Source organism: Phacochoerus africanus, chromosome 8, assembly GCF_016906955.1.
Source record: "Phacochoerus africanus isolate WHEZ1 chromosome 8, ROS_Pafr_v1, whole genome shotgun sequence".
Taxonomy (NCBI): Eukaryota; Metazoa; Chordata; class Mammalia; order Artiodactyla; family Suidae; genus Phacochoerus; species Phacochoerus africanus.
In genome coordinates this window covers 49,969,895-49,993,966 of record NC_062551.1, presented here as the reverse complement: position 1 = coordinate 49,993,966, position 24,072 = coordinate 49,969,895, and the positions used below count along the sequence as shown (strand labels likewise).

Genomic DNA, 24,072 nt, shown 5'->3' with positions numbered 1-24,072 from the left:
GAGTGTTCAAGGTCACCAACATTTACTGAGCCCCTGCTCTCTGCCGGGCCCTGTGTTCCGTGCTCAGCATGTACAGTCTCTTTAATTAACTCCTCTTTTCCAACCCCAAGAAAACACAGAGGCTCAGAGAGGGGACCAGTTTTGCCCAAGGCCACTGAGGAGCAGAGGCTAAGTTTGGAACCACCCCCTCACCTGAACACAGCAGGCACCCCAAACCCCAGCTGCCTCAGTCTTCCTTTCCAGTGATGAGGTGAAGGGCCTTGAACCAGCCTCTTCCCCCCACCCGAGCAGTCTCCTCTCGGGGGAATTGTGGTGGCCACAGGTGCAGGGAGCGGTTCCTCTCCACTTGTAGCCTGAAGCCTCCTGGCAGGGGCTCCCCGCAGCCTGACAGCCAGCGGGCCCAGCAGTGGGGCCAGTGGAGCCCATCTCCGCAGGGCTGGGCAGGAAGTGGGGCGGGGTTTTGAGCTTGACTGAGGTGGGATCTGGTACCCCCGGACTGCTGCAACCCAGACAAACCAACTCACTGGGAGAAGATGCCTGGGGGTCGCCGAGCCCTCCAAACCTCACCTGCCACCATCTTTCTCCTCTTGATCTCCGCAGCTGCCCTGGGTACGTGGTTAAGAGGCAGGTGCGGGGGTGGGGGCGGGGGAACTGGGAGGCAGCTGAGAGGGCACAGGCAGAGGGGGTGGGAGAGGAGCTGGCAGGAGGAGGGCTGGAAAAGACCCCACAGAAACTGCATCTATCAGCTTAACTGTCCCCAGCAGGCCGACAGGAGGCTGAAGGGGGCTCAATGAAGTTGAAGGGCATATTTCACGGAGGGAGGCGGGGGCCTGAGATACCTTTGCCACCCTTCGTCCCCACAGATCAAAATAAGGAACTAAGGTTGCCTTTGACCCACTGCGCTCCAGAGCTGGGGGCAGGGAGGGACCGTGGGTAGTGCTCAGCTTCAGGAGGAAGAAAAAGCTTTCTCCTTCTCTGCCTTGAATCTCATCCCTTGTCTATGGAGCTGGGTGACCTTCCCCCTTCCCTTCCTGCGCAACGCCGCCAGCTGGGCAGGGCTGTGACCACCCTGTCACACCGAGAGAGGTGGCCAATCACCCCAAGTGACACTGGGACCTAGGACTGGAGTCCATGACCGTGACCCTGAGGTTGCTACCTCTGTCCCCACCTCTTCCTCCTTTCTGTCCTCCTCACCTCTCTCTTTCTCCAGATGAAGGAGGCAGAGCCAGCCATGTGGACTGGCCTGTGGGGGGAGGCTGAAAACTGGGGCTTCCCCAGCAGCCAGCCTGCGCCACCCCAGCTCCCTCCCACCAACCACCTAGCTGAGGTCCTCCCTAACCCCAGCCCAGCCCACCCACTGAACCACCCCTGGCCCCCAGCTTGACATGCGGGGGTGGGCCCAGGGTCACAGGGCAAGGCGGTCTGGCAAACTGGCAGGAAGAGACCCTTCTCCTGGGGTCAGGATTCACCCCCCTGAGCCACTCCTGCCACCCTCGGTCTCCACTGTCCCACTTGCAACATGGGACAATGAGAGAACCGACTTCTCAGGGTTCTGTGACAATTATATGAAATAAATAAATTGCCACGTGTGGGCCCGGGCTGGGGCTGGGGCTGGGGTGAGAGAGGGAACCAGGAGGGCCCTCAGGAAGAGGCGATGGCCAAACCGATTCTGGAAGGAGCTGCCAGGCCAGGCGCACTTCTAGCACCAAGGCGACCAACTATCCAAGTGCCAGGGAGGGCAGTGGAGCCGAAGCAGAGAGCGGGTATGGAAAGGGCTGAAGGAGATGGCTCTGGAGTGATGAGCGGGGACGGGCCCCGAGGTCCGTCACGCACACAGTCCACACACACATACACAGCCGGGAGCACTGCAGCTGCAGGGGCCAGGCTGGGCCTGTGTCAAGGTCCCTGACCATCTGCCTCTCCTCTCCGCAGGCCCTTGTTGCCAGGCCCTGTGGGTGGACTGGGGCCCGCCATCGGTGACGGTGAGTGTGGGGGACAAGGTCAGCCTCCCATGCAGACACAACAGCAACAGCACCAACATCACCTGGTGGCGCGTCCCTCAAGGCAACTCCACATGGCCCCCGGTCATGGATCTCTCGGAACTGGGCCCCAAGGGCGAGCTGATCATCCAGCAAGTGAACAAGAGCCACAGGGGCATGTACAGGTGCGAAGTCAACGAGGGCCAGAGGATTCAGCGCTCCTGTGGGACCTACCTCCGCGTGCGTGGTGAGTGCCTGGGGGGTGGTTCCAAGGTCCCATCCCTCTACAGCTGGGGACACTGGCTTCCTCACCTGGGAAGGGGGATGGAGCCAGTGCCTGCATCAATCCTTACTCTCAGCATACATAGTGGCCAATTTTCTCACCTGCCAAGTGGGGGCATCAGTGGTCTTGGCCTTGGGGGGGAGGGGCTGCTGGGCCGGGAGGCGCGTGGGGGTGGGCGGGAGGTGCCAGGGCTCTAAGCCGCACTCTGTCCTCACAGACCCCCTCCCCAGGCCCTTCCTGGACATGGGGGAGGGGACCAAGAACAACATCATCACAGCTGAGGGGATCATCCTGCTGATCTGCGCCGTGGTGCCTGGGACACTGCTGCTGTTCAGGGTGAGCCACCCTGGGGACCAGCTCCCCCCTGAGCCTCAGGCTCCCCACCAAAACTTGTCAGAATGAAAGCACCCACCTCACAAGGCCTGTGAGGGCTCAAGAATTTAATATAATGAGGGAGTTCCCATTGTGGCTCAGCAGGTTAAGAACCTGACTAGTATCCATGAGGATGTAGGTTTGATCCCTGGCCTCACTCAGTGTGTTAAAGGATCCAGCGTTGCTGCAAGCTATGGCATAGGTTGTAGATGTAGCTCAGATCTGGTGTTGCTGTGGCTGTGGCATCGGCCAGCAGCTGCAGCTCCAATTCAACCCCTAGCTCCAGGAACTTCCATGTGCCACCGGTGCTGCCCAAAAAAATGAAAAAAAAAAAAAAAGATTTTAATATAATGAAAGCATTTTCAATGGTGCTGGGCCTGGACGGGCATCCTTGTTCTGTCTTCCCTCAGGGTTGTCCCATGTCCACTCTCCCTTCCACCCAGCAGGGCCGTAGCCTCTAAGTGTAGCCAAGGCTGGGAGATGGGGGCTGGAGTCCTCCCGGAGTCTCTGACCTGCAATCAGCCTCTCTTTAGGCCACAGGGCCTCTAGACCTATTTACTAACACTGCCGTTGTTATCCGTGAAGCATGGGCCAAAAGGACACTGGCTTGAACCTAGAGAGACCTGCTACCGATAGGATATGTGGCCCTGGGCATCTCCCTGACCCTCTCTGGTAAAGCACCACCCCACCTCCATGAGGGTCTGAAAACATTCCCCTTCCCCCACTCACGGAGGCTCCCAATCCCCCCACAGAAACGATGGCAGAATGTGAAATTCGGGGCGGATGTCCAGGATGATTATGATGATGAAAATCTTTACGAGGTGAGTGGAAGGTGGGGCAGGTGCAGGGCAGGTGGAGGTCTGTGGGGTGGGGGGTTTCATGGGGTTCCCCCCTGAGCCTGGCTGGGGGCAGGGACCTGCGCATCAGGGCACTGAGCCCCGCCCTGCATTTCTTCCCCAGGGCCTGAACCTCGATGACTGCTCCATGTATGAGGATATCTCCCGGGGCCTCCAGGGCACCTACCAGGACGTGGGCAGCCTCCACATCGGAGACGTCCAGCTAGAGAAGCCGTGACCCTGCCTAACCCAGCCCAGCTGCCCTGCCAACTGGGCACCCAACCCACGCCTCACTCGCATCTTCCCTGGAACCAGCTCTCTTTTCACAGTCTTTCCTGGGTGTGTCCTGACAACTTCCCTCCTGGGAGTGTCCACTATTCTTCCCTCTGGAGTGTCCTCATCCCCTCTGTCACTCAATCCTCCTCCTGCTGCCTCGCCCAGGCTCCCACCCCCACCCCTTCGCCCCCAGTGGGTAATGAGCCCTTAATCGCTGCCTCTAGGGGAGCTGATTGTAGCAGCCTCGTTAGTGTCACCTCCCCCATCCCTGCTCTGCCATGGCCACTTAGTGATAATAAATCCTTCCCAACTGCAGACGGTGGCAGGAGTCAAGGATCTCATGGGGACGCTCTCCTCCTTCTCTGGGACCCAGGAGTCCAAGGAAGGCCCCAGCCCCCTCCTTCCGCAGCCCCTGCCCACTCCCCATGCCTGCAACCAGTCTTGGCTGCCCCCTGAAAGAAATAGGAAGTGTCTTGGGGAGGGGCCCATCCCAGGTGATGTGCCTGAGCAGAGGGGGACACAGGAAGTACCCAGGTAACCACATTAATTTAGGCAGAGCTAAGTCCCAAAGACACAGGGCACTGTATGGTGAGATTGGTACCAAATTCTGATCATGGCCACACCTGTTCTCTGGGTGTGAACTTGTAGAAGTGGGATGCGGAAAGTCTATGGCTCTAAATTGGGGGTGCTGGGGAGACCCAGAAGCGATGACACAAGAGGAACAGAGATACAGATTCTGAGCTAGAGGGGAGAGAGGAACTGAGACAGAAAGATAGTGATGGAGAGACAGAGCAAGTGAACTGAGAGACACTGAGGAGACCACACTCTCTGGCAGAGAGACAGCAGAAAGAGACAGAAAAAGTAGGGTCCATAGAAAAATGGACATGGAGAGGCTGACCCCTGAGACTCTAGGAAAGCAACAGGTGGGGAAATGACTGATGGTGATGCAGGAGATGGGGAGAGAAGGCTCCGAGTGAGAAAGGGACTAGACGCAACCGGGAGAAGCAGGGGCCTGGGAGCAGGAAGGAAAAACCTCAACGCAGAAAGTGAGAGATGAAGACAGAGAGAGGGACACGGACAGAAACACACACAGAGGAACAAAAGAGAGGAAGACCAAGAGACACACAAAGACGGAAGGCAGGGGAGGCTGCTATGCGGGCGCACGGCCCCCAGGCCCTGCCAGTTACTGATGGTCGACGCTAGGCAGATGGGAGAAACGTGGAGCCCGCACCCAGCGGACAGATAGACCGACAAAGCCGGGAGAGGCCGGGCGGGGTCGGGGCGGGGCGGGGCGGGTGCCCGCAGGTCCGGGGCAGATCTGGGGAAAGCAGGGGAGGGGCAGGCGGCCAGAAGGGGAAGGAAGCGGAGGTGCCGGGCGGGCGCGGGGCGCAGGCAGGAAGCGGGGAGGGGCGGCGGGGCGGGGGCCTCCGGAAAAACGCCCCAACTTCCTGCCCCGCCAGAGCCAGGAAGCGGGAGCTGGGACACCGGGCCCGGGATCGCTGAGCCCGACCTCGGGCGCCCCGCCGGTCACCTCCCCGCGCGGACACCAGGTACACCGTCCCTGGCCCCGCCCGGCCGCCCTCCCCGCGGCTGCCAGGGGAAGTGGGGAGGTGGAGGGAGGGGGCTGGGCGCTGCCGGCAGTGGAGGGCCTCCTCCCGGCCCCGCTAAGCCAGCAGCCGCCCCTCCCTAGGCCTCAGTTTTCCCATCTGTCAAAGGGGACAAAGAGAGGAGAATTAACACTTGCCAAGTCCGGGTAGGTGGGGTGAGGGCTGAGACCCTGGGGTTAAGGACCGCCAACTGTTCGGCGGAGGACGGATGACCACTCCCATTGCACGGATAGGGAAACTGAGGCCTAGGAAGTAAAACCGACTCGTCCCAGGGCACATACATCGTGAGACCAAATGGAGTTGGGATTCGAATTCGCAGGTGCTTTCCGCTAAGCGCCGTCCTCCAAACCCGCATGCTTTAGAGCCACCGAAAAAGAAAAACGGCAATAACAGCCATAGGCCACTGTGAAGCTGAAAGTTGCAGAGTGCGTTTAAAAGCGGTTTTTTTGGTTGTTGTTGTTGTTGTGTGTGTGTGGGTATAAAGATCTTTTTCTGGTCTTTAATCATACCCTGGGAGATGGGTTGTAGGGTACAGAACTGGAGATCTTTCTCCATTGTACAGATGGGAAGACTGAGGCCTGGGGAGAGTTAATTTCTTTTTCCGCGTTCCACTGCATGTCAGATGCTCCAACCCAGGATTTTCGCCTTGCAGCCCCGGCGGAAAGTGTGCAGGGTGGAGGGTTGGAGGGCAGTGCGGGAAGAATTAATGTACGAGCGTGGGGAATTCAAAGGATCCCAAGTTAGGGTGGCAAGATAGGGCGGGGACTCCAGTTCGGGGGCTAAGGTCCAGGACAACTCAGAGAACTCGGATGGAGCGCGATCCGGGCACTGGAAGGATCCTTACCTCTAGCCTGGGGGCGGGGGGTGAGGTGGGGGTGGGGCCCAGGAGAGTGACGGGGGCAGTCGAGATATGGAAACGCCAGCCCTCCAAGACGGGCCAGAGCGGCCCTATCTGGCCACCGTAGCTCAGTGGAGAGCTAGAGCGGCCGGCAAGGAGGAGTAGAGTCTCCTGGGCAGGAACCTGGTAGGAATCGGGCTAGAGCGGCTGGCGGGAGGAGTGGAGCCGAAAGCAAAGGTGGCCTGTGGGGCGGCTAGAGCGACTCGGGGCCCGGGGTGGGGGAACCTGGAGCCGGCGCGCGGAGGTTTCGGTTCTGGCTGCTGCAGTGCTTCTCCTCCGACCCGGAGCAGGTGAGGGACGCGGCCCCCGGCGGGCATCAGCCCCTGACTCTGCACGTCCGCCCCAGCATCCCTGACGGTGCACATTGCCACGTCCCCTGTAGGTTTTGGGGTCCGTGTACACCCGCCACGTCCTGCATGTGATTTGGGGCTCGTGGAGACCCTCCTACAACCCTTCCAGGTTCCTGCTAGCCCCCCATGGAGATCCGACTCCTTGCAGACGTAGGGTTTTCATAAATCAGTTGCATCCGCTAGAATCCGGGGCCCGGATCCTGGATCTCCAGGACCACCACACTCCGCTACAGGGTTCTAGTCCCCTTTTAAATCTCCAGAGGTCCCATAAACTGGCTACTTCCCCTATGGAATCAAGCTCCTGTGTGATCTGAGGATCCTTGCAGACCTACCATGTGTCAGTAGAATCTGTGGCCTCATACGTTTCAAGGACTCACCTTGACTACTCTGTATTTTAGATTGTTTAAGGCTCCCAGACGTTCTTGGAGACCAGAGTCACCCATTCAGTATCTTCTAGACTCTGAGCCCTGCCTAGAATCCAGGCACCCATGTAACCCCTCACACGTGCCTTCTCTGCTTTAGGACCCCCCCCACAGCCCCATGCCTGCAGATCCATCCCCTTCAACCTAGAATTCCCTAACCTTTGCAGAATGCCCTGATGCCCCATCTTCTAAGCAGCCAGTCCCTCCCCCTAGTCCTCTCTGAACGCCAAGTCTCTGTGGAGCCGCCAAGTCCAACTTGCACCCCTGCCCAGGCCACAGTGCCCACATCCCCCTGACTCCCAGACACCACAGGGAGACCTCTCTGTCTCAGCTTTGGTTCAGATTGCAGTTTCCTAAGGTTGGGGTGGAGAGTTCCCATGCTCTGAGGCAGCTCATTCTGGGAGTTAAATGCCAGACTCCTGGATCTGAATCCTGGCCCTGCCTCTTATGATATGTGCCCTCATTTCCTCCTCTGTAAAATGAGGAAAATATTAATAAGACCGACTTCATGGGGTCATTGAGAGGAGTAAGTTAATACCGGCATGTGAGTAATGCTCTGCCTGGCATGTACTGAATGGCACTTAGTGCACGTTAAGTGTTAGCCGTTCTTTCATATCGTTGTGATGAGGAGTAAAGAAGAGTACATGTATCAGGTTCTTGATCCAGGGCCTGCCTGGCACCTAAGCATTTGCTCAGATAATGTGTGTCTTTCCCTTTGCCCATGTGGAACCTCCAGTCTCTGTCGAACTTTTCCACCCCAAGTGGGATGAACATGGATCCTCCATGTCCATAGTCATGTTTTCCAGCCCAGAAGTTGCAGCTGGTGGCCTGGTGAAGGTTTTCCATCTCGGATGGGAATGATAATAGCGTGGGGCGCATGTGGTTATGAGGGTTCAGCGAGTTCCTCTGTGGGAAGCACTTAGAGCAGCGCCTAGTACACTAAGTGCTCTGTAAGTTCAGCTCTCGCAATAAATAATTACGCTTATTTTTCTGCCTTGGTTTGCACGTTTATTTATGTGAACATTTAACAGGGCTCAAATCTTGAATTACCCAAGCCTGGTTGTTGGACAGATACACTTTATGGAAAAGAATAAAAGTGAAGCCTGCTTGGGTGAACCCGTAGGATGGTGTTTGGACACTCCAGAAAGCATCATTGTTTCATGATCAGAATCAGAATCCCGGCTGCCCTTTGTTGAGTGCTAGGGAGGAGGGCTGCGGAAGAGGGAGAAGGGTGCGTCTCAGGCGACTAGGGTTATAAATAGCTTTGGGCTGTGGGGAGAGCCCCCCACTGGTCCACCCAACCCCTGTTTCCACAGCTCCTTCCCGCCTGACACGGGCTCGAGTGGCATTAGTCAGACTAATTAAGGACAAAGAAGATGTCGGTGGGAAGATGCAGGGAGAAGTGGAGACTCTAAGGGAGACAAGATGGGAGAGACAGCGAGAGATGGGAGAGAGAGAGAGAGAGAGGAGAGACGGCACGTGAGACAGCGACTTGGACAGGTGCGGGGATGGTGGCTGCAGGAACCGGACGTGGGGAGACAGAGGAGACGGAGGCGAAGGACAGGGAGCACAGGAGCTGGGGTGAGGGGGAGAGACTGGGTGGGGAGAGGGAAGGGAGGCAGAGATGGCGGGGAAAGTGAGACAGGTCGAAAGAAGGGACCGAGAAAAAGAAACAGGGAGAAAAAAAGCAAGGGCATGAGGCAGATCCGAGAGAGAGACAGCCATGGAGAGCTGGCTGGGGGAAAGCTAGCCGACAGACAGACAGACTGGACAGGTGGACGCAGGGCGAGGGAGACAGACGCACCTTGAGGATGAGCTGTCTGAGGACCATCCCCGTATTTCTTGGGACTGGAAACCAGACAGATGCCAGGTCCCTGAGGGAAAGGAGTGGGTTCAGGGGCTGCTTGGTCTCCAAGGGAGGAGGGTTCAGTTTTGTTTTCTTATGTGGAGAGCGTAGGGGGTGGGGGATTTGCCATGGTGATTTCCTGTCACAGGAAGTGGGGCTGGTGGGTTCAGAGGCAACATCCTGCCCCAAGCCTGTGGCAGGTCAGAGGAGAGCCCCCCACACCCCAGTTATCTCCCTCCCAGCTCCCCTTTAACCTTCCCAACTCTGCTTGCCTCCAGGCCCTGCCTCCCCAGGACCCAGCCCCCACCCACTCCTCCCTGAGACCCAAGAGTCTGAGCCCCAAACCCCTTCCTCATCCAGGGACCCAAAAGGGCAGGCTTTCGTGGCCACAGCTCTCTCAAGGGCCCAGGCTCCTGGCCCCTAGCTCCCCCCACACTGCAAGGCCACAAGGCTCCCAGTCCTTGGGCTCCCCGCCCTGGCTGGCCTCTGAAGGGCTCTTTGTCGCCACACAGAGGCCCCATTGAGCTGTGGAGCCGGGGTGGGGGGGGGCTGTTTACTCACCTTCGCACCTGGGCCAGGAATCTGTGAGTAACCGCCCTGCCCTGCGCTGCCTCCTTCCAGCCCTCTAACCGCAGCCCCTCCTCTTCCCCCAGCCCTGCAGAGCCCATGGAGGCAGAAGACGTCGCCCGAGGGGCGGTGAGTGGAGAGAGCCGAGGGGTGAGGGGGCTGGGGGGCTGGCGGTGGAGCGCTGTGGGCTGAAGCCATCCCTCCCCTTCCGCAGGCCCCGGGGCCCCCCCGGCCCGTCCTGGTGCCTGTCAGCATCATCGGGGCGGAGGACGAGGATTTCGAGAATGAGCTCAAGACGGTGGGTGAGAGGGAGGTGGGGTGGAAAAGCTTCTGTCCCAGGCTCCCTGGGGCCCCGTCGTCAGTGTCCCTTCCTGCCTCAGGTCCTGTTCTCCATCCTCAGATGCTGTCACTTTGCCCCCCGTCACTGCCCGTCTCTTTCTTTAATCCTCCTGGCACCTCCCTCCTCAGCCCCCTGCCCCATCCTCAATGCCCGCCATTACAGCACAGACTCTCGCCCTGTTTATTCTAACTCCAGTTTTTAATCACTGCCCCCCCTCCCCCAGGACCACACAGGTCCCCGTTCCACCGCTCCTGATTTCTGTCCTCACCTTGATCACACTGTCTCATCCATTTGCCCCAACACCTGACTGGCAGCATCACAGGAAAGGCACCATCAGCTCCCCTGTCTCCCAGCTCGGACCCTTCGGGATGTGCCAGGAAAGAGGGAGGGTCAAGCCCCAAGCCCCTCCTCTGGTCCCGCTGTCTCACTCCCATCCCACCGCCCCCAGAACCCGGAGGAGCAAAGCAACCAGTTCCAGAGCCTGGAGCAGGTGAAGCAGCGGCCAGCCCACCTCATGGCCCTCCTGCAGTACGTGGCCATGCAGTTCGAGCCAGGACCCCTGGTGAGGGTGGGGCTGGGGAGGGGCGGGGCGGGGACAGGCACAGTGTCCAGCGAGTGAGACCAGTGAGGATGAGCGGGGAGGGTCTGTAAAACACATCCAGAGCACACAGCTTAAGAGCCAGGAAGGCTGCTGTGTGCTCCGGACACAGTTGCAGGTGCCCCGTGTGAATCTCTGAGCAGTGGGCGAGGGCCAGGAGAGTACACTCCGCAGGGTCACGCAGAGCCATGGAGAATCCAGCAGCCTGGCAGAAACCATGCCCCCCACCCCGGCCCCCTTCCCTTTCCATGGCAGCATCACCCATCAGTGACAGCACCCTTTTCCACAGACTCTGGAAATCAAATTGTCTGCAGGTGCCACCAGGCAGTCCTCAGACTGGTGGTTGGGAGAAAGCCGTTAGCCTTCTCGGGTCTAGGCGGCACAGCAGACTCTGGCCCAGAGACAGGAAAACCACTACCAGCAGCCCACGAGGCAGGGGCAGCGTTATCGATGATTCAGAAATCTCCTGCATCAGGCAGAAAGTATTGAGGGGGTGTGGATGCAGAGCCTTGCCATCCGGGAAACACCTGCAGAGTCTAGAGAACCCAGCAGGTGATTTAGGGAGGAAGAAGCCACAGGGCTGGCTGGAGGGGGCTCTGTGGACCAGGGTCCCATCCTAGGAAGACCCAGTGAAGCCCAACACAGGCCAGGAGCTGGGTTTAGCCCAGGACACTGTGCTGTACTGGAAATGCCTGGCAGATCCCTCTAGAAAACAAGGAGACTGGTGGAAGGGGCGGAGGGTAGCTGCCTGAGGGATGCAGAGAGGAGGGTGATACTGGAGCTTTGGCAATGGGCAAGAGAACAGGAAATTGCCTTTTCTCTAGAAAACTGGCTGCCATCTCCCCAGGTGCATGGAGGCTCTGGCCCTCTGGGCAGGCGGGTTCCTCTCCCAAGCCTGAGGGTTTTTAGAACTCAAGCTCCTGGAATTTAGCCCGGGGATTGTGTTAACTGCTGAGTCCCTTTCCAGGTGTGGAACCGAGGTCTGGCAAGGGCCAGGGGATTGGCTGAGGTGGCCTGCCCAGATAGCCCTTGGCATTTTGAGATTTGTCCTTATGCTGCTCCCTCACCTCCTTGGTGGGGGTCGCCCGGGAGATAGTTGTCCCCTGGGCTGCTTCCTGTTGGCCTCTGATGGAGTTGTGCCTTGTGGGGGGTGGCAAGGGGGCAGACCTAGATAACTGAAGCGAGTCCTTAGCACACTGAGACCTTGTCCGTTACCTGCCAGGGGGGCCTGCAGGAGCCAGGACAGGTTAGAGGCCCGACAGCATTGCCAGTGTCACCCAGCACAGGGCTGCCACCGAGGCTACCTTGGGGAATGCTTGATGAATGAATGAGTGAGCGAGCCCCACTTGTCTTCCTGTTTTTGCAAAGTCCCACTGTGTACTGAGCCCTGTCTGGACCCTGGACTACAAAAGAAGCAGAACCTCCCCCTGACACACACACACTCAAGTAGATCACACTATTGCCAGCGATGGAGGGTAGTAGAGACTGGCCACCTGAAATCCAATCTCAATTTCCACTTACTAGCCGTTTTCTCATCTGTAAACTGGGATAACAACTGTCCCCCTGATTGAGCAGGTGTTTGGACAGTGTCAGGTGCACCCCTAGCCCTCTTAGTGTAGCTGCTGGTGGCGGCGGCAGCAGCCGCCGAGAGGAGACTAGAGAACCCCTGTACCAGAGAAAATTAACCAAGCGCTGGAGTGGCCCCGGGAGGCTATGCAGGGGGCGGGCGAGGGCCTGGTGTGGGGAGGGTGGATGTCAGGGTGCACGTCCCAGGGCAGTTGGGCCCTGAGGCTCCCCGAGGGAGGGGTAGTGAGGTTCCGTGGGGTGGGCAGGGGGTTGGGTCACACTCTGTCTCCGCCAGCTCTGCTGCCTGCACGCGGACATGCTGGGCTCACTGGGCCCCAAGGAGGCCAAGAAGGCCTTCATCGACTTCTACCACAGCTTCCTGGACAAGACCGCGGTGAGAGACTCATTGGAGGGGCCCCAGCCCCCGCTCCCCTTCGCCTTGAACAGCCACCTTCTTCCTCCCAACCTCCGCCCCACTGAGGGCAGCGTGACCCTCCCTCCACTGCTCCCTCCTCAGAGCATCATTCCCACCCGGTACCTGGGCTGCCACCCCCTTCGTCCCATCACTGCCCCCTCACTCTCCTCTCTCCTGAGCAGGTTCTGCGGGTGCAGGTCCCTCCCACTGTGGCCTTTGAACTTGGTAAGGAAAAGAGGGGACGCTGGGATGCAGGAGAGGTCCCCATCAAGGGCCAGGAGCCCCAGGGCGGGAGGGCGGCCACATTCTCATGCTCCCTGGACAGCAGAGATTCCTTCTTTCCTTTCCCATGGCCACGGCTGCCCGTGGAAGCAAGGCTGTCAGAGTCCAAGGGCAAGAGGGGAGCGGGGGCCCAGGGAACTGGCCCTAGCCCTGGCCCCTGTCCCTGCAGACCGCACCCGGCCTGAACTCATCTCGGAAGACATCCAGCGGCAGTTTGTACAGGAGGTGGTGCAGAGGCAGCAGGCCCTCGTCAGCCGGCAGCTGGAGGACTTTCGCTCCAAGAAGCTCATGGGCATGACACCCTGGGAGCAGGAGCTGACCCAGCTAGGGGCCTGGGTTGGACGGGACCGTGCCAGCTTCGAGGCCCGGGAGCGGCACCTCGCCGAGCGGCAGCTGACCCACCTGGAGGAGATGCAGTGAGTGGGGGGCCAACGCCTCTGTGGCCCTGGGGGACACGCTCTGCCACCCTGTTCTGTCCATTTCAGGGCTCCTCTGCAGCTTCAGGGTGCATTTCCCAGCATTTGGTTTCTTTCTCTGATTTGTGGATCCCAGCCCTAGTGTTTTAGTCCATCTGGTTTCACATCTTCCCTTCCCAGCTTGGGGTCTCTGTTGGTTTCCCAGGCTTGTCCATGGGCTTGCGTTCATGGCGTTTGGGTAGGTCCTGTCCTTGCAGCTCCCATCAGCCCAGATGAGAGTCTCTCCTCCCGTGACTGTCCTTCCCAGCTGCTTCGGCAGCCCTGTCCGCCTCTCCTCACTCTCTGTCTCTGCTTTGAAGGGAAGGGCAACCCGGACATTTGTGCTGGGTGGTGAAGGAGCCCAGGCTTAGCAGATTTGTCACAAACTTCTTTCTTCTTCTTACAGACACACCATCTCTCCTGATGAGGAAAAGAGGTGATGGAAGCAGAGAGGCTGGCAGGCCGTTTGGTTTCCTGGGCCAGAGGGAGGAGGGGCTGGGGGCCTGGGCGTTCTGGCTCCATCCTCTAGAGCCAGCTCTCTCCCCTGGGCTCAGACACTCAGCAGAAGGTGGTTGTGGGGCTGGGGTGGGAATCGAGCAGAAGGAAAGCCGTGGGGGCAGCAGGTGCCTGCGTCCATCCCCTCCCCACAGTGCTGCGGTGGTCAACGCCATCAGCCTGTACATGCGCCACCTCGGGGTGCGGACCAAGAGTGGGGACAAGAAGTCAGGGAGAAATTTCTTCCGGAAAAAGGTGCGTCCCTGAGAGTCCACACCTGGTTCTTTCCTCCCCAGAGACCCCCCTGGGGAGCCTTGCGACTGCGCCTGCCCCTGGGGTCTGATTCCTCTTCGCGAGCGTCACGGAAATGCCCAGCCCTCCCGCCCCCCGCTTTCCACAGGTGATAGGAAACCGGCGATCCGATGAGCCAACCAAGGCCAAGAAAGGACTGAGCAGCTTCCTGGATGCTGCCCGCTGGAACCGGACAGAGCCCCAGGGTAAGGTGCCCCGCCTCGGCCCCACCTCGACTGCCCCACGCGGGCCCCACCTCACAGTCCTGTCTCTTATTTCAGCTCCAGATTTTCGACACCTCAAAGTGGAGACTGACGGTAATGATCCCGAAGCTAGAGCATCCATCCTGGGGACCTGACGGGAGGGAGGGGCCAGGGGTGGGACTCCTGGGTCTGAGGGCAGAGGATGGGACTCCGGGGTGTTGGGGAGGACGGGGCAGAGCCAGCAGCTTAGATCCCTGGGCCATCGGGGATTCAAGTCACTGGACTCTCATGCTCCCCTCAACGCCTCCCCAGGTGAGAAGCCAGGCCTTACAGAACGGAAGGGAGGTCTAGGGGTGCCCTCTCGGGACCGGAATATCGGAGCCCCTGGGCAGGACACCCCCGGAGTTTCTTCGCACCCTCTGCCTGGGGACAGCCCTGACCGGGAACCAGGTAAGAGTTTCTTGGGCCCCCCAGCAAAACGGCCCCTTGGTTTTCTCCATGTCCTTCCTTGCTCCTCGTCACCAGTGTTACTAAAAACCACTCCCTTCCCTTAGTTTACTACCCTTTCCACGGCTTTCCTCCAAGGCTCTGACCTCTGTTCTGGTGACCTGCTTCCCCACCTCCTTGGACTACATTTCCCATCAGCCCCCACAGCTTCGCTTCCCAGAACCTTCCCTGAGTTCAGTGCCAATCAGCCCCCTTAGATGCTGAGCCCAACCTCCCCATGAGCTTCACGTGTGGCCCTCAGCCCACTAGATCTCAGACAGCTGCTTGGCCAGGCCTGGGTTTGATTTCTGGTTCGGCCCTCGTGTTAGATCTTGGAAGTCACTCTCCTCTCTGAGTCTCAGTCTCCTCCTCTAAATGGGGTGCGTTCTCTTTCCGCAAGTCCTAATTGAAGGTGGGGAGAATGAATGGATGTGGAGGCATCTGGTCTCCTCCTCACGTGGGCAGTTGGCACCCTGGTTTTGCAGCATCTTCACCCACCAGGCCCCAGACGCCACAGCTGTGTTCTCAGAGGTCATTCTGTCCGTCCATCCCTCACTGGAGGATGGAACAGCCACTCAGTGTCAGCCAACTGGACGGCTTTAGCCCCCGACCTGGATTCCACAGCAGAGGAACTGAGGCCTGGAGCCTGGGAGGCCACAGGGGCCTTCCAGCCGGCCTTGCTCTCCCCGTCTGCCCCCGCAGGTGTTGATGCCCTCCCTGAACTGGGGGACCCACCCCCACAGGGCCCAGTCAGCCTGGAGCCCCCAGTGGCTGCGGAGAGCACCGAGGAGGGTGCTGACACGGAGAGGTACCCAGGGCTGGATGCAGGGGAGGGGCCTGGCGCAGGACCCGGCTTTTTACTCGGTGCGGGGAGGGTAGAGTTGGGTTGTGCTGCCACTTGCACCTGCCTCTCCCCAAGCCAAGCATCTCCACTCTGCTCTGCTGCTCCTGCTTTCCGTCTTCTCCCTTTTTCTTCCACTCTGTCTTTCCTCACTTCCCATTTCCTCCTTCTTCCTCCCTTTTTCCTTCCCTCTTGCTCTTCTCTCCCCCTCCCTCTTTTTTCCCTTTTCCTCCCCCCCTCCTCTGCCCTTCCCCCCTCCGTTCCTCCTGCCCCCCCCCCAACTTTTCCCTCCCTTCCTCCTTCTCTTTTAAGCCTCCAGCCCAGCCGCCTTGCTCCTGCCTCCCAATGCCCCTTCCCTCAATCCCCCAGTCCTCTGTGCTCCATGCCCCGGGGGCCCTGTCCTCCTTACAGTTGGGGGGCAGGCTCTGCCCCCTGCCTGTCCTTGTGCCGCTGCTTTGGGGACCCTTTGGTGGGTGGGGGAGGTGAGTTGGGTTCCATTTGGGTCCACCTCTGACCCTGTGCCCCTCTCTCCCCAGAAGGTGGAAGAGGTGGGTGCCTGGGCCCTGGGTGAAGGGAGGGCTAGCCCCTCCCCCATTTCTCCCAGCCCCTCTCCCCATGGGCCACTCCCTCCCCTTCACCCCTGCAAGGGGTGGGTGGGGACGTCACCCTCTCAGCCGAAGAGCTAAGTATTGAAATCCTCCTTCCCTCCCTCAATTCCTGGCCCTGTTCCCATCCCCCTGACTCCGGGAAGGGAGGGTCAGTCCTGTGCCCCAGACTGGGTTTCCCTCCCCCTTCCCACTGATTTTAGCATCCCCCCTGACCACCCCCCACTTCCCCCACAGTTATACTGGTCCTTCTGACTCTGTCCTCTTTTCTGTTGCATGTTTGATCTCTGTCCTGGTCTCCCCGATCCCTGCTCTGGTCCCTGTCCTGGTCTCTCTCCATCTCTGTCTTGGCCATCCCCTGTCTGTCCCTGTCCTGGTCTCTCCCCCCATCTCTGTCCCTGTCCTGGTCTCTCCCCGTCTCTGTCCTTGTCTTTGTCTCTCCCTGTCTTTGTCTTGGTCTTTGCCTGACTCTGTCCTTGGCCTTGGGGTCCAGGCTGTCGGGGCGTCTGGGGCGCTCAGAGAGCCTGCGGGTGAGTGACCGCCGCCGGCCTTCCCGGGGCAGCCTCGGGGCTAAGGGCCGGGGTGGGGGCCGCTCCCGAAGCGACGTGGACATGGACCCCAGCTCCGCCACGGCCGTGCTTGGCCCTGCCCGACGAGCCACGTACGTCACTCTTCCCCCCATCCACTGAGGCAGCCTGGAGAGGCAGGGAGGATGGGGTGGGGGGGTCATTGCTAGAAGCACCGAGAACTGGGTAGCGAGCAGGATGCTGAGGTCACTGAAGGCCTACAGTGGTCACAGCAGAGGGGTAAGAGGCTGTGCTCTGGAGACCTGGGAGCCGGCCTGCAGTTCAGGCCGCCCTGAGGGATGGGGTTGGAGTCCAAGGCTCCTCCCTGGGACACCCCGAGCAGGGGCCCTAACAAGGCCTCTCTGTCCCACAGCCCCGAGCCTGGAGATGAGGGGGAGCCGGGCCGATCGGGACTAGAGCTGGAACCAGAGGAACCGCCCGGCTGGCGGGAGCTCGTGCCCCTGGGCACACTGCACAGCCTGCCCAAGAGCCAGGTGAAGCGGCAGGAGGTCATCAGTGGTGAGTGCCCCACCCCGCACCCCACTGCAGCCAAGGATGCCACCCAGCTCTGGCCAAGACAGACAGACGCAGGGAAGTGTCCCTCTCAGTGTTACCGAGCCAGGCAAAGCATGAAGGCAGCCTGTTCCCAACAGAGGGCCGTTTGGTTGGGGAATTTTAGAACAGGCCGTGAAACAGGAATGCGGCTGTGGAAGTGACATTTCCAAAGAATTTTTGGTAGCGCAGGACAGTGCTGATGTTAAGGGCCAGAAAGGGTCTCTAAACTTGCATTTCTTGTGTAAGCCTTTGTTTCCTCGTTTGGGAAACATGGGCAGATAGTTTCTATCTCAAAAGACTGTCATGAAGGTTAGGATGAGATGAACTGTGTGAAACTGGCAGCACAGACGTGGACATGGCGTCACCTGGAACATGACTGCTGTTATTACTGTAATCTTAGACGCCTGGGGGAGAAAAAGACTCCCACCAGCACAAGTTTGGGAAGATAATCAGTATATTAGCAGTCTCTTCTGGACAGAGAGAGGATGGGAGTAGTTTTTTTTTTTTCTTTTTTTTTTTAAGGGCTTCAACCGCATGGCATGTGTAAGTTCCCAGGCTAGGGGTCCACTCAGAGCTGTAGCTGCCAGCCTACACCACAGCCACAGCAACGCAGGATCCGAGCCCAGTCTGCCACCACAGCTTATGGTAACACCAGATCCTTTAACCCATTGAGCCAGGCCAGGGATCAAACCCGAATCCTCATAGGTACTAGTTGGGTTCATTACCACAACAAGAACACAAAGGGAGCCATAACAGGAACTCCTGGGCGTAGCATTTTTGTCTTGATTCTTTGCTCTGATTTCAAATTGTGTGTGAAGAGGAGGGTCTGGCAAAGGTAGAGTACTCTTAGAAGCTCATTTGGAGGTTAATTTACAGATTACTTAACTACACTCTTGTGTGGTCAAGGATAAAAGTAAGAAAGGTTTTCATTCAGAATTTTTAGGGGAGGAGATGAATGCTTTGGGGCTCATAGATCCTTCTGAGGATGTGATCAAAACATAAGCAATGCTATCTAATAGAACTTTCTTGAATAATGGTAACATGTAATATCAGTACTTTTCAACTGGGTAGCTGCCAGCCATAGAATGGCTGTTGAGCACCTGAGATGTAGTGAGTACAACTGAGAACTGAATTTTGCATCATTGTTTGTTTCTTCTTTCTTTCTTTCTTTTTTTTTTTTTTGTGGCTGCATCTGTGGCATATGGAAGTTCCTAGGCCAGAGATCAAACCCGCACCACAGCAACAACCTGAGCTGCCACAAGGACAATGCCAGATCCTCAGCTCACTGCACCACAAGGGAACTCCCTGCATTGTTGCTTTTTTTTTTTTATGCTTTTTAGGGGTGCAGCTGCAGCATATGGAAGTTCCCAGACTAGGAGTCGAATAGGAACTGCAGCTGCTGGCCACAGCCACAGTAACATGGGATCTGCAACCTACACCACAGCTCGTGGTAACCCCAGATCCTCAACCCACCGAGCAAGGCCAGGGATCGAACCCTCATCATCATGGATGCTAATCAGGTTCTCAACCTGCTAAGCCACAATGGGAACTCCTGTTGCATTTTAATTAAGTGAAACTTGAAGAGCCATGCGTGGCTGGTGGCTACCACATTGGACAGCATAACAATTTCTCTCACCAGAAAAATACAGATACATAACACACAAAATCATGCATTTAGTCTCCGGGGACTTCTGGGGCCCCTGGTTCTGAGGCCATCAACCTGCGTGTAGAGGGGACCAGTGTGTCAGAAGCCGAGCCTGAGAAACTTGCCGGACGGTTAGACATGAAACACAGCTGCAGGCAATGAGGAGGCCATCTGATCCCGGTTTGCCTGGGACTATTCCAGTTTTAGGATTGAAAATCCCTGTCCTGGGAAACCCATGATGTGTGGGGCAAACTGGGACCGTCGGCCACCACGGCGGGCTGCCCCAGCCGAAATGGAAAGGCAGTGAGTCGAATTCTCAGTGGCTATTTCAGGGGCAAGAGACTCCACCCAGAGAGCAGCCCCCCTATCCCGTCCCATCTTCCTCATCCCCCAGCCTGCCTCTCAGAGCGTGCCCCCTAGTGTGCCCGCTCCCCAACCATGCCTCCTGCCCGGTGGCCCCGCAGAGCTGCTGGTGACGGAGGCGGCCCACGTACGCATGCTCCGGGTGCTGCACGACCTCTTCTACCAGCCCATGGCGGAGGGGGGCTTCTTTCTCCTGGAGGAACTGCAGAACATCTTCCCCAGCCTAGAAGAGCTCATCGAGGTGCATTGTGAGTGCAGGGTTGCGGCCCTCCTTCATAGCCCTCACGCCCACCCTGGGGCCCAGTGTGGTCTCCCGAAGCTCCTACCCTGGGCAGCCTGTCCTAGCCCTGGGGACCACTCCACCCCAGAACCCCAGAGCTCACATTCAAGGGGCCCGTCCTCGTCGTCAAAAAGCACAAGGCAGGGGGCGTTGGGAAGGGGGGAGACAGGCACACCAGCCCCAGGGATCAGACACACACACCCCCACCCAGCTCCCAGCCAGCTCTGCATACAATCTCACAGGCCCCGACAGAGCACCTGCTTTCTTGTCCGCTCCCCACAGCCCTGTTCCTGGATCGCCTGATGAAGCGGAGGCAGGACAGTGGCTACCTCATTGAGGAGATTGGAGATGTGCTGTTGGCCCAGGTGAGGGTGCCCCCTGCCCTGGAATCCAGGCCCCGGGAGGCCAGGTCTCAAGCCTTCGCCCCTTAGAGACGCGGGGGTCTGGGTCCCTAGCTCTGTCCTCCTGTCTAGGCTGCCATCCCCTTGTGAAGCCCTGCTCCCCCCAATCCCACCTGAGACACCCTCCCTGGCCTGAATCTTGCTGTAGTTTGATGGTCCCGAGGGCTCCTGGTTCCAGAAAATCTCCTCCCGCTTCTGCAGCCGCCAGTCATTTGCCTTAGAGCAGCTCAAAGCCAAACAGCGCAAGGAGCCTCGGTTCTGTGCCTTTGTGCAGGTGAGGCAGGGGTCGGGGCCCCTGGGTCCCCAGGGAGGGGGCCGGCGTCCCGATCCCCCAGGCCGGGTGAAGCATGGGCTGCCTTGGCACTGCCGTCCCTGCAGGAGGCCGAGAGCCAGCCGCGGTGCCGCCGCCTACAGCTGAAGGACATGATCCCCACGGAGATGCAGCGTCTGACCAAGTACCCGCTGCTTCTGCAGAGCATCGGGCAGAACACAGGTAGCAGCAGGCCCCACTCCGCCAGGCCCTGTGCTCTCCTGTCTCTAACTGTGGCCACAGGACCAGGAGCTTCCAGGGTTGGGATTCACCAGGGCTGGTCTCCCCCTTGCCTGCAGAAGAGCCGGCGGAGCGAGAAAAAGTGGAGCAGGCGGCAGAGTGCTGCCGGGAAATTCTGCACCACGTCAACCAGGCCGTGCGCGACATGGAGGACCTGCTGGTGAGCCTGCACGAGGCCCTGGGCCCAGGGCAGTGGGGTGTAGGTGTGCAGGGGTCAGCTGGTCCCCTCAGGACCACTATGGGTTGGCCCCAGCCCTTGGCTTGTCCCTGTGACACTCACTTCCCTACCTCAGCGGCTCAAGGACTATCAGAGGCGCCTGGATTTGTCCCACTTGAAGCAGAGCAGCGACCCCATGCTGAGCGAGTTCAAGGTGCCACCCCCACCTGCCCTCCCCTCCCCTCTCTTCTCCTCCATCTGCCCTGAAGGCAAGAGGGGCCCCTCAGCTCCGACCCCCTTCCTCATTCCCAGCTGGCCAGCCTCTCCTGACCCCGTGGTTGTCCCCACCCTCCCCTGGCTGCCCTGTCCTTTGCTGACTGTCACCCCTCCCTTCCTCCAGAACCTGGACATCACCAAAAAGAAGCTTGTCCATGAGGGCCCCCTGACGTGGCGGGTGACAAAGGACAAAGCTGTGGGTGAGCGCCAGGGTGGCGAGCTGGGGCCCCGGGGGTGGGGGGTGTCTGGTGGGAGTACTGAGCACAGGCCTTGCTCCCCCCTCAGAGGTCCACGTGCTGCTGCTGGATGACCTGCTATTGCTGCTCCAGCGCCAGGACGATCGGCTGCTGCTCAAGTCACACAGCCGGACACTGACACCCACACCCGACGGCAAGACCATGCTGCGGCCAGTGCTGCGGCTCACCTCTGCCATGACCCGCGAGGTGGCCACCGGTGAGGCCCGGGGTGGGGAAGGGGCGGCCCAGCAGCCCGAGGCGGAGGCCGTAAGAGGGAGGCCCTGGGCTGGGCACGGCCGGGACTCCAGGCCAGGTTGTAGATTTTATTAAGTGAGATGGGAAACTGCCCCAGGTTTTTGCAGAGGAGCAGCTAGTCCCGACTGGTGTTTTGAAAAGACGGTCCTGGCTGCCCCTTGGGAATTGTGAAGAGCAGAGGAGGGAGCTGGGGGCCCAGGGAGGGGCCATGGTGGTGGGAGTAGTTCGGGGGTCTGGTAGAGCCTGATTAGGTGAGGGAGAGCCCAGGAGGGGGACACATGAGGGGTGCATTGAGCCCTGAAGGTGCTACCGTCTCTAGCCCAAGCTCAGGGAAGGCACACGATGCCGTGACCCTGGCTCTGAGCCCAGCCTCTCCCTCCCCCTGCAGATCACAAAGCCTTCTACGTGATTTTTACCTGGGACCAGGAGGCCCACATATACGAGCTGGTGGCACAGACCGTGTCAGAGCGGAAAAAGTGAGGGGGTCTGGGTTCTAAGAGTGGGGGGGGGGCCCAGGCCCCTGGGGATGGGGAGGGCCAGGCACGGGGTCCAGCGCTCTGACTGCCCAGGGGCTGGCCTGTCTCCCCAGCTGGTGTACCCTCATCACCGAAACCGCAGGATCCCTGAAGGTCCCTGCCCCCACCTCCCGCCCCAAACACCGGCCCAGCCCCAGCAGGTGAGGGGGGCCAGGGAGGGAACTGGAGGGCTGGGGACAGCTTCCTGTGTGTCCCCAGAACCCGAGCTCCAGCCCAGTCTCTGTGTGCCCATGTGTGTGTGCCCGTGTGTGTAGATGTGTGCACATGCACACCAACCCCACTACAGCCCATGTGTCTCCTTTCCAGGCCTCTCTGTCTCCCCATCTCCCAGCCTCAATCTCTGTCTGTCTTGGGACCTCCCTGACTCCCCAGCTCCAGTTCTGTCTCCCTGCCCCTGCTGACCCTGGGGCCAGGGCCGTGGGGTCACCCGGCACTTGCTTCCCCCAGCAGCCGTGAACCCCTGCTCAGCAGCTCTGAGAATGGCAACGGCGGCCGAGAGATGCCCCCAGCTGACGGTGAGCCTAGAGGGGTGCCAGGTGGGGTTGCAGTATCCATGGGCGGCCTGGAGGGATCTGAGCGCCCCCTGCTCCCCCACCTAGGCCGGATGGAGAGGATCTTCACTGCCCTCCTGCCCTTCTGCAGACCGGGCCCTGAAGGCCAGCTCGCCGCCAAGGCCCTTCAGAAAGGTAAGGCAGCCCCAGCCCTCCAGGGCCACCACCAGCCCACACGGTGCCTCCGACCTGCCCCTAGGCCCTTATGTGCCTAAGGCCCTTAGTGCCCAAATGCACCCAAGCCACCGCAGCCTCTGCCAAGACCCATCTCCATCCTCAGTGTCCTCCCGCCCCGGCCCAGCCCTAACTCCAGCCTCACCTCTGCACCTGTCACCTCCTCCAGCCCCTCCCGCTGGTCTACCTCACTGGAAGCTCACTCGCTCCTGCACATCACTTCCCACAGCGGACTCCTCCCAGTGCACCCCAGCCCAGCCTCTAACTCTGTCCTTTTACCCTTGTCCAGTGCTGTCCCTGAAGCAGCTCCTGTTTCCCCTGGAGGAAGACAGCAGGACGGGGCCTCCCCTCGAAGGGGATGGGGTCCCAGGAGGCAGCCCCCTTAGCCCAGCACAGATTCAGGAAATTCGGGAGGAGCTACTCAACCTGGAGGAGACCATTAAACATCTGGAGGTGATGGCCCTGGCGTGGTGGGGGAAGAAGGGGCTGACGCAGTGGGGGGACCCTTCTCATTGATGACCCCCCCAATCCAGGAGGTGGAGGAGGAGTTTTGCCGCCTGAGACTCCTCCTGTCTCAGCTCGGGGAGAACACTGTCCCCCAGCCTGGCTGTACCTGAGGCCCCTGCCCCAGGCAGGTGAGTGGTGTTGGGGGTGGGACCCAGGCACCACCCAGAGAAGGGGCACCAGAGTGGGCACCTCAGGCGCTCGCCTCTCCTCACCCCACGCGGTTCCCTCCTCGCCTTTGTCTTTCCAGCTGTCTCACTCTGTGCCCCGTCCCCGTCTCCATCTCCATTAGTTTCTGTCTCTCTGGCTCCTTTGTGTTCTTCCCCCCTCTTCCTCCCCGTCTGGGTCTCTGTCTCCTCTCTCACCCCATCTCCATCTCCTTTCTTCTCCTTCATTCCATGCCCTCCTCGCCCCCCAGGCCTTTACGCAAGGAGAGAGCGTGAGGGCTGCCCACCACTGCACAGCTGCCACAGCATCTCCGACCCCAAGGGCCTGAGGAGGGGGGACCCGGCTGCCGGGGCCGCGCCTGGGGGGGCATGGCTGAGATCGCTGCCCCCCACCTCCCACCGGCCTCCCCTCCCTCCTGCTTGGGGGACTCAGGGCTTTGTTCCGGGGGACACCACCTGGCCCCATCCCTGGGCCATCTCAGTATTGCCTGGGGGGCCCACCCCTCCATCCCCCACCCCCAAGTGCCTTTGCTCTGTTTTTATACCTGGAATTGGAGGTTTATTTTTTAATATATATTATCTAAGGAGAGGTCTGTGTTGGTGAGGGTGGGGCAGGGCCCTGGACCAGCGCCCGGAACCCTCCATGATGGCCGTCGCTGCCAGGATCGGTCCCACCTCGTCTCTGCCTTTTGCGTCTCTGCCTTTTGCTCTTCTCCAAGCAATCATTCACTCGTGCCTGTGTTTTAACAACAACCCATGCCCCGGGCTCCCCCACGCCCCCTCCCACTCCCGAGCCCCCTTGGTCACCCATGACGCCGGGCACCCCACTTGGCACACTCCTTT

At 59.6% G+C, this 24,072-nt stretch overlaps 2 protein-coding genes across 10 annotated transcripts; both read left to right on the top strand.

Moving 5' to 3' along the window:
* Window positions 1-432: 432 nt before the first annotated feature.
* CD79A (CD79a molecule) lies at window positions 433-4,061 on the top strand. Its single transcript, XM_047788778.1, has 5 exons — window positions 433-609; window positions 1,933-2,226; window positions 2,480-2,598; window positions 3,387-3,455; window positions 3,595-4,061. The coding sequence occupies exons 1-5, from the start codon at window positions 534-536 to the stop codon at window positions 3,706-3,708; spliced, it is 672 nt and encodes a 223-aa protein (XP_047644734.1). The 5' UTR covers window positions 433-533; the 3' UTR covers window positions 3,709-4,061.
* Window positions 4,062-5,139: 1,078 nt separating this feature from the next.
* On the top strand, window positions 5,140-23,818 carry ARHGEF1 (Rho guanine nucleotide exchange factor 1). 9 transcript variants are annotated; one of them, XM_047788770.1, is made up of 32 exons: window positions 5,166-5,296; window positions 8,340-8,523; window positions 9,523-9,565; window positions 9,651-9,734; window positions 10,225-10,338; window positions 12,236-12,334; window positions 12,538-12,580; window positions 12,807-13,053; window positions 13,499-13,528; window positions 13,743-13,842; window positions 13,988-14,084; window positions 14,160-14,195; window positions 14,394-14,531; window positions 15,270-15,375; window positions 15,945-15,956; window positions 16,507-16,674; window positions 16,953-17,098; window positions 19,244-19,390; window positions 19,705-19,787; window positions 19,972-20,097; window positions 20,202-20,316; window positions 20,433-20,533; window positions 20,667-20,744; window positions 20,931-21,006; window positions 21,092-21,259; window positions 21,686-21,773; window positions 21,887-21,973; window positions 22,281-22,348; window positions 22,433-22,519; window positions 22,848-23,011; window positions 23,092-23,193; window positions 23,481-23,818. In XM_047788770.1, exons 3-31 carry the CDS (start codon window positions 9,536-9,538, stop codon window positions 23,173-23,175), a joined length of 2,922 nt encoding a protein of 973 aa, XP_047644726.1. In that variant the 5' UTR covers window positions 5,166-5,296; window positions 8,340-8,523; window positions 9,523-9,535; the 3' UTR covers window positions 23,176-23,193; window positions 23,481-23,818. The 9 variants fall into 9 exon arrangements, with proteins under 9 accessions (XP_047644728.1, XP_047644724.1, XP_047644727.1 ...); XM_047788772.1 differs by lacking the exon at window positions 8,340-8,523 and having other exon boundaries at window positions 5,140-5,296; window positions 22,284-22,348; XM_047788768.1 differs by lacking the exon at window positions 8,340-8,523 and having other exon boundaries at window positions 5,140-5,296.
* The last annotated feature ends 254 nt before the right edge of the window (window positions 23,819-24,072 follow it).

Coding starts and splice junctions, on each gene's coding strand:
- CD79A (XM_047788778.1), top strand. CDS start 534: ATGCCTGGGGGTCGCCGAGCCCTCCAAACCTCACCTGCCACCATCTTT. Junction 2,227..2,479: donor GACCTACCTCCGCGTGCGTG/GTGAGTGCCTGG, acceptor CTGTCCTCACAG/ACCCCCTCCCCAGGCCCTTC. Junction 3,456..3,594: donor ATGATGAAAATCTTTACGAG/GTGAGTGGAAGG, acceptor TTTCTTCCCCAG/GGCCTGAACCTCGATGACTG.
- ARHGEF1 (XM_047788768.1), top strand. CDS start 9,536: ATGGAGGCAGAAGACGTCGCCCGAGGGGCG. Junction 9,566..9,650: donor AAGACGTCGCCCGAGGGGCG/GTGAGTGGAGAG, acceptor CCCCTTCCGCAG/GCCCCGGGGCCCCCCCGGCC. Junction 14,196..14,393: donor CCTCAAAGTGGAGACTGACG/GTAATGATCCCG, acceptor ACGCCTCCCCAG/GTGAGAAGCCAGGCCTTACA.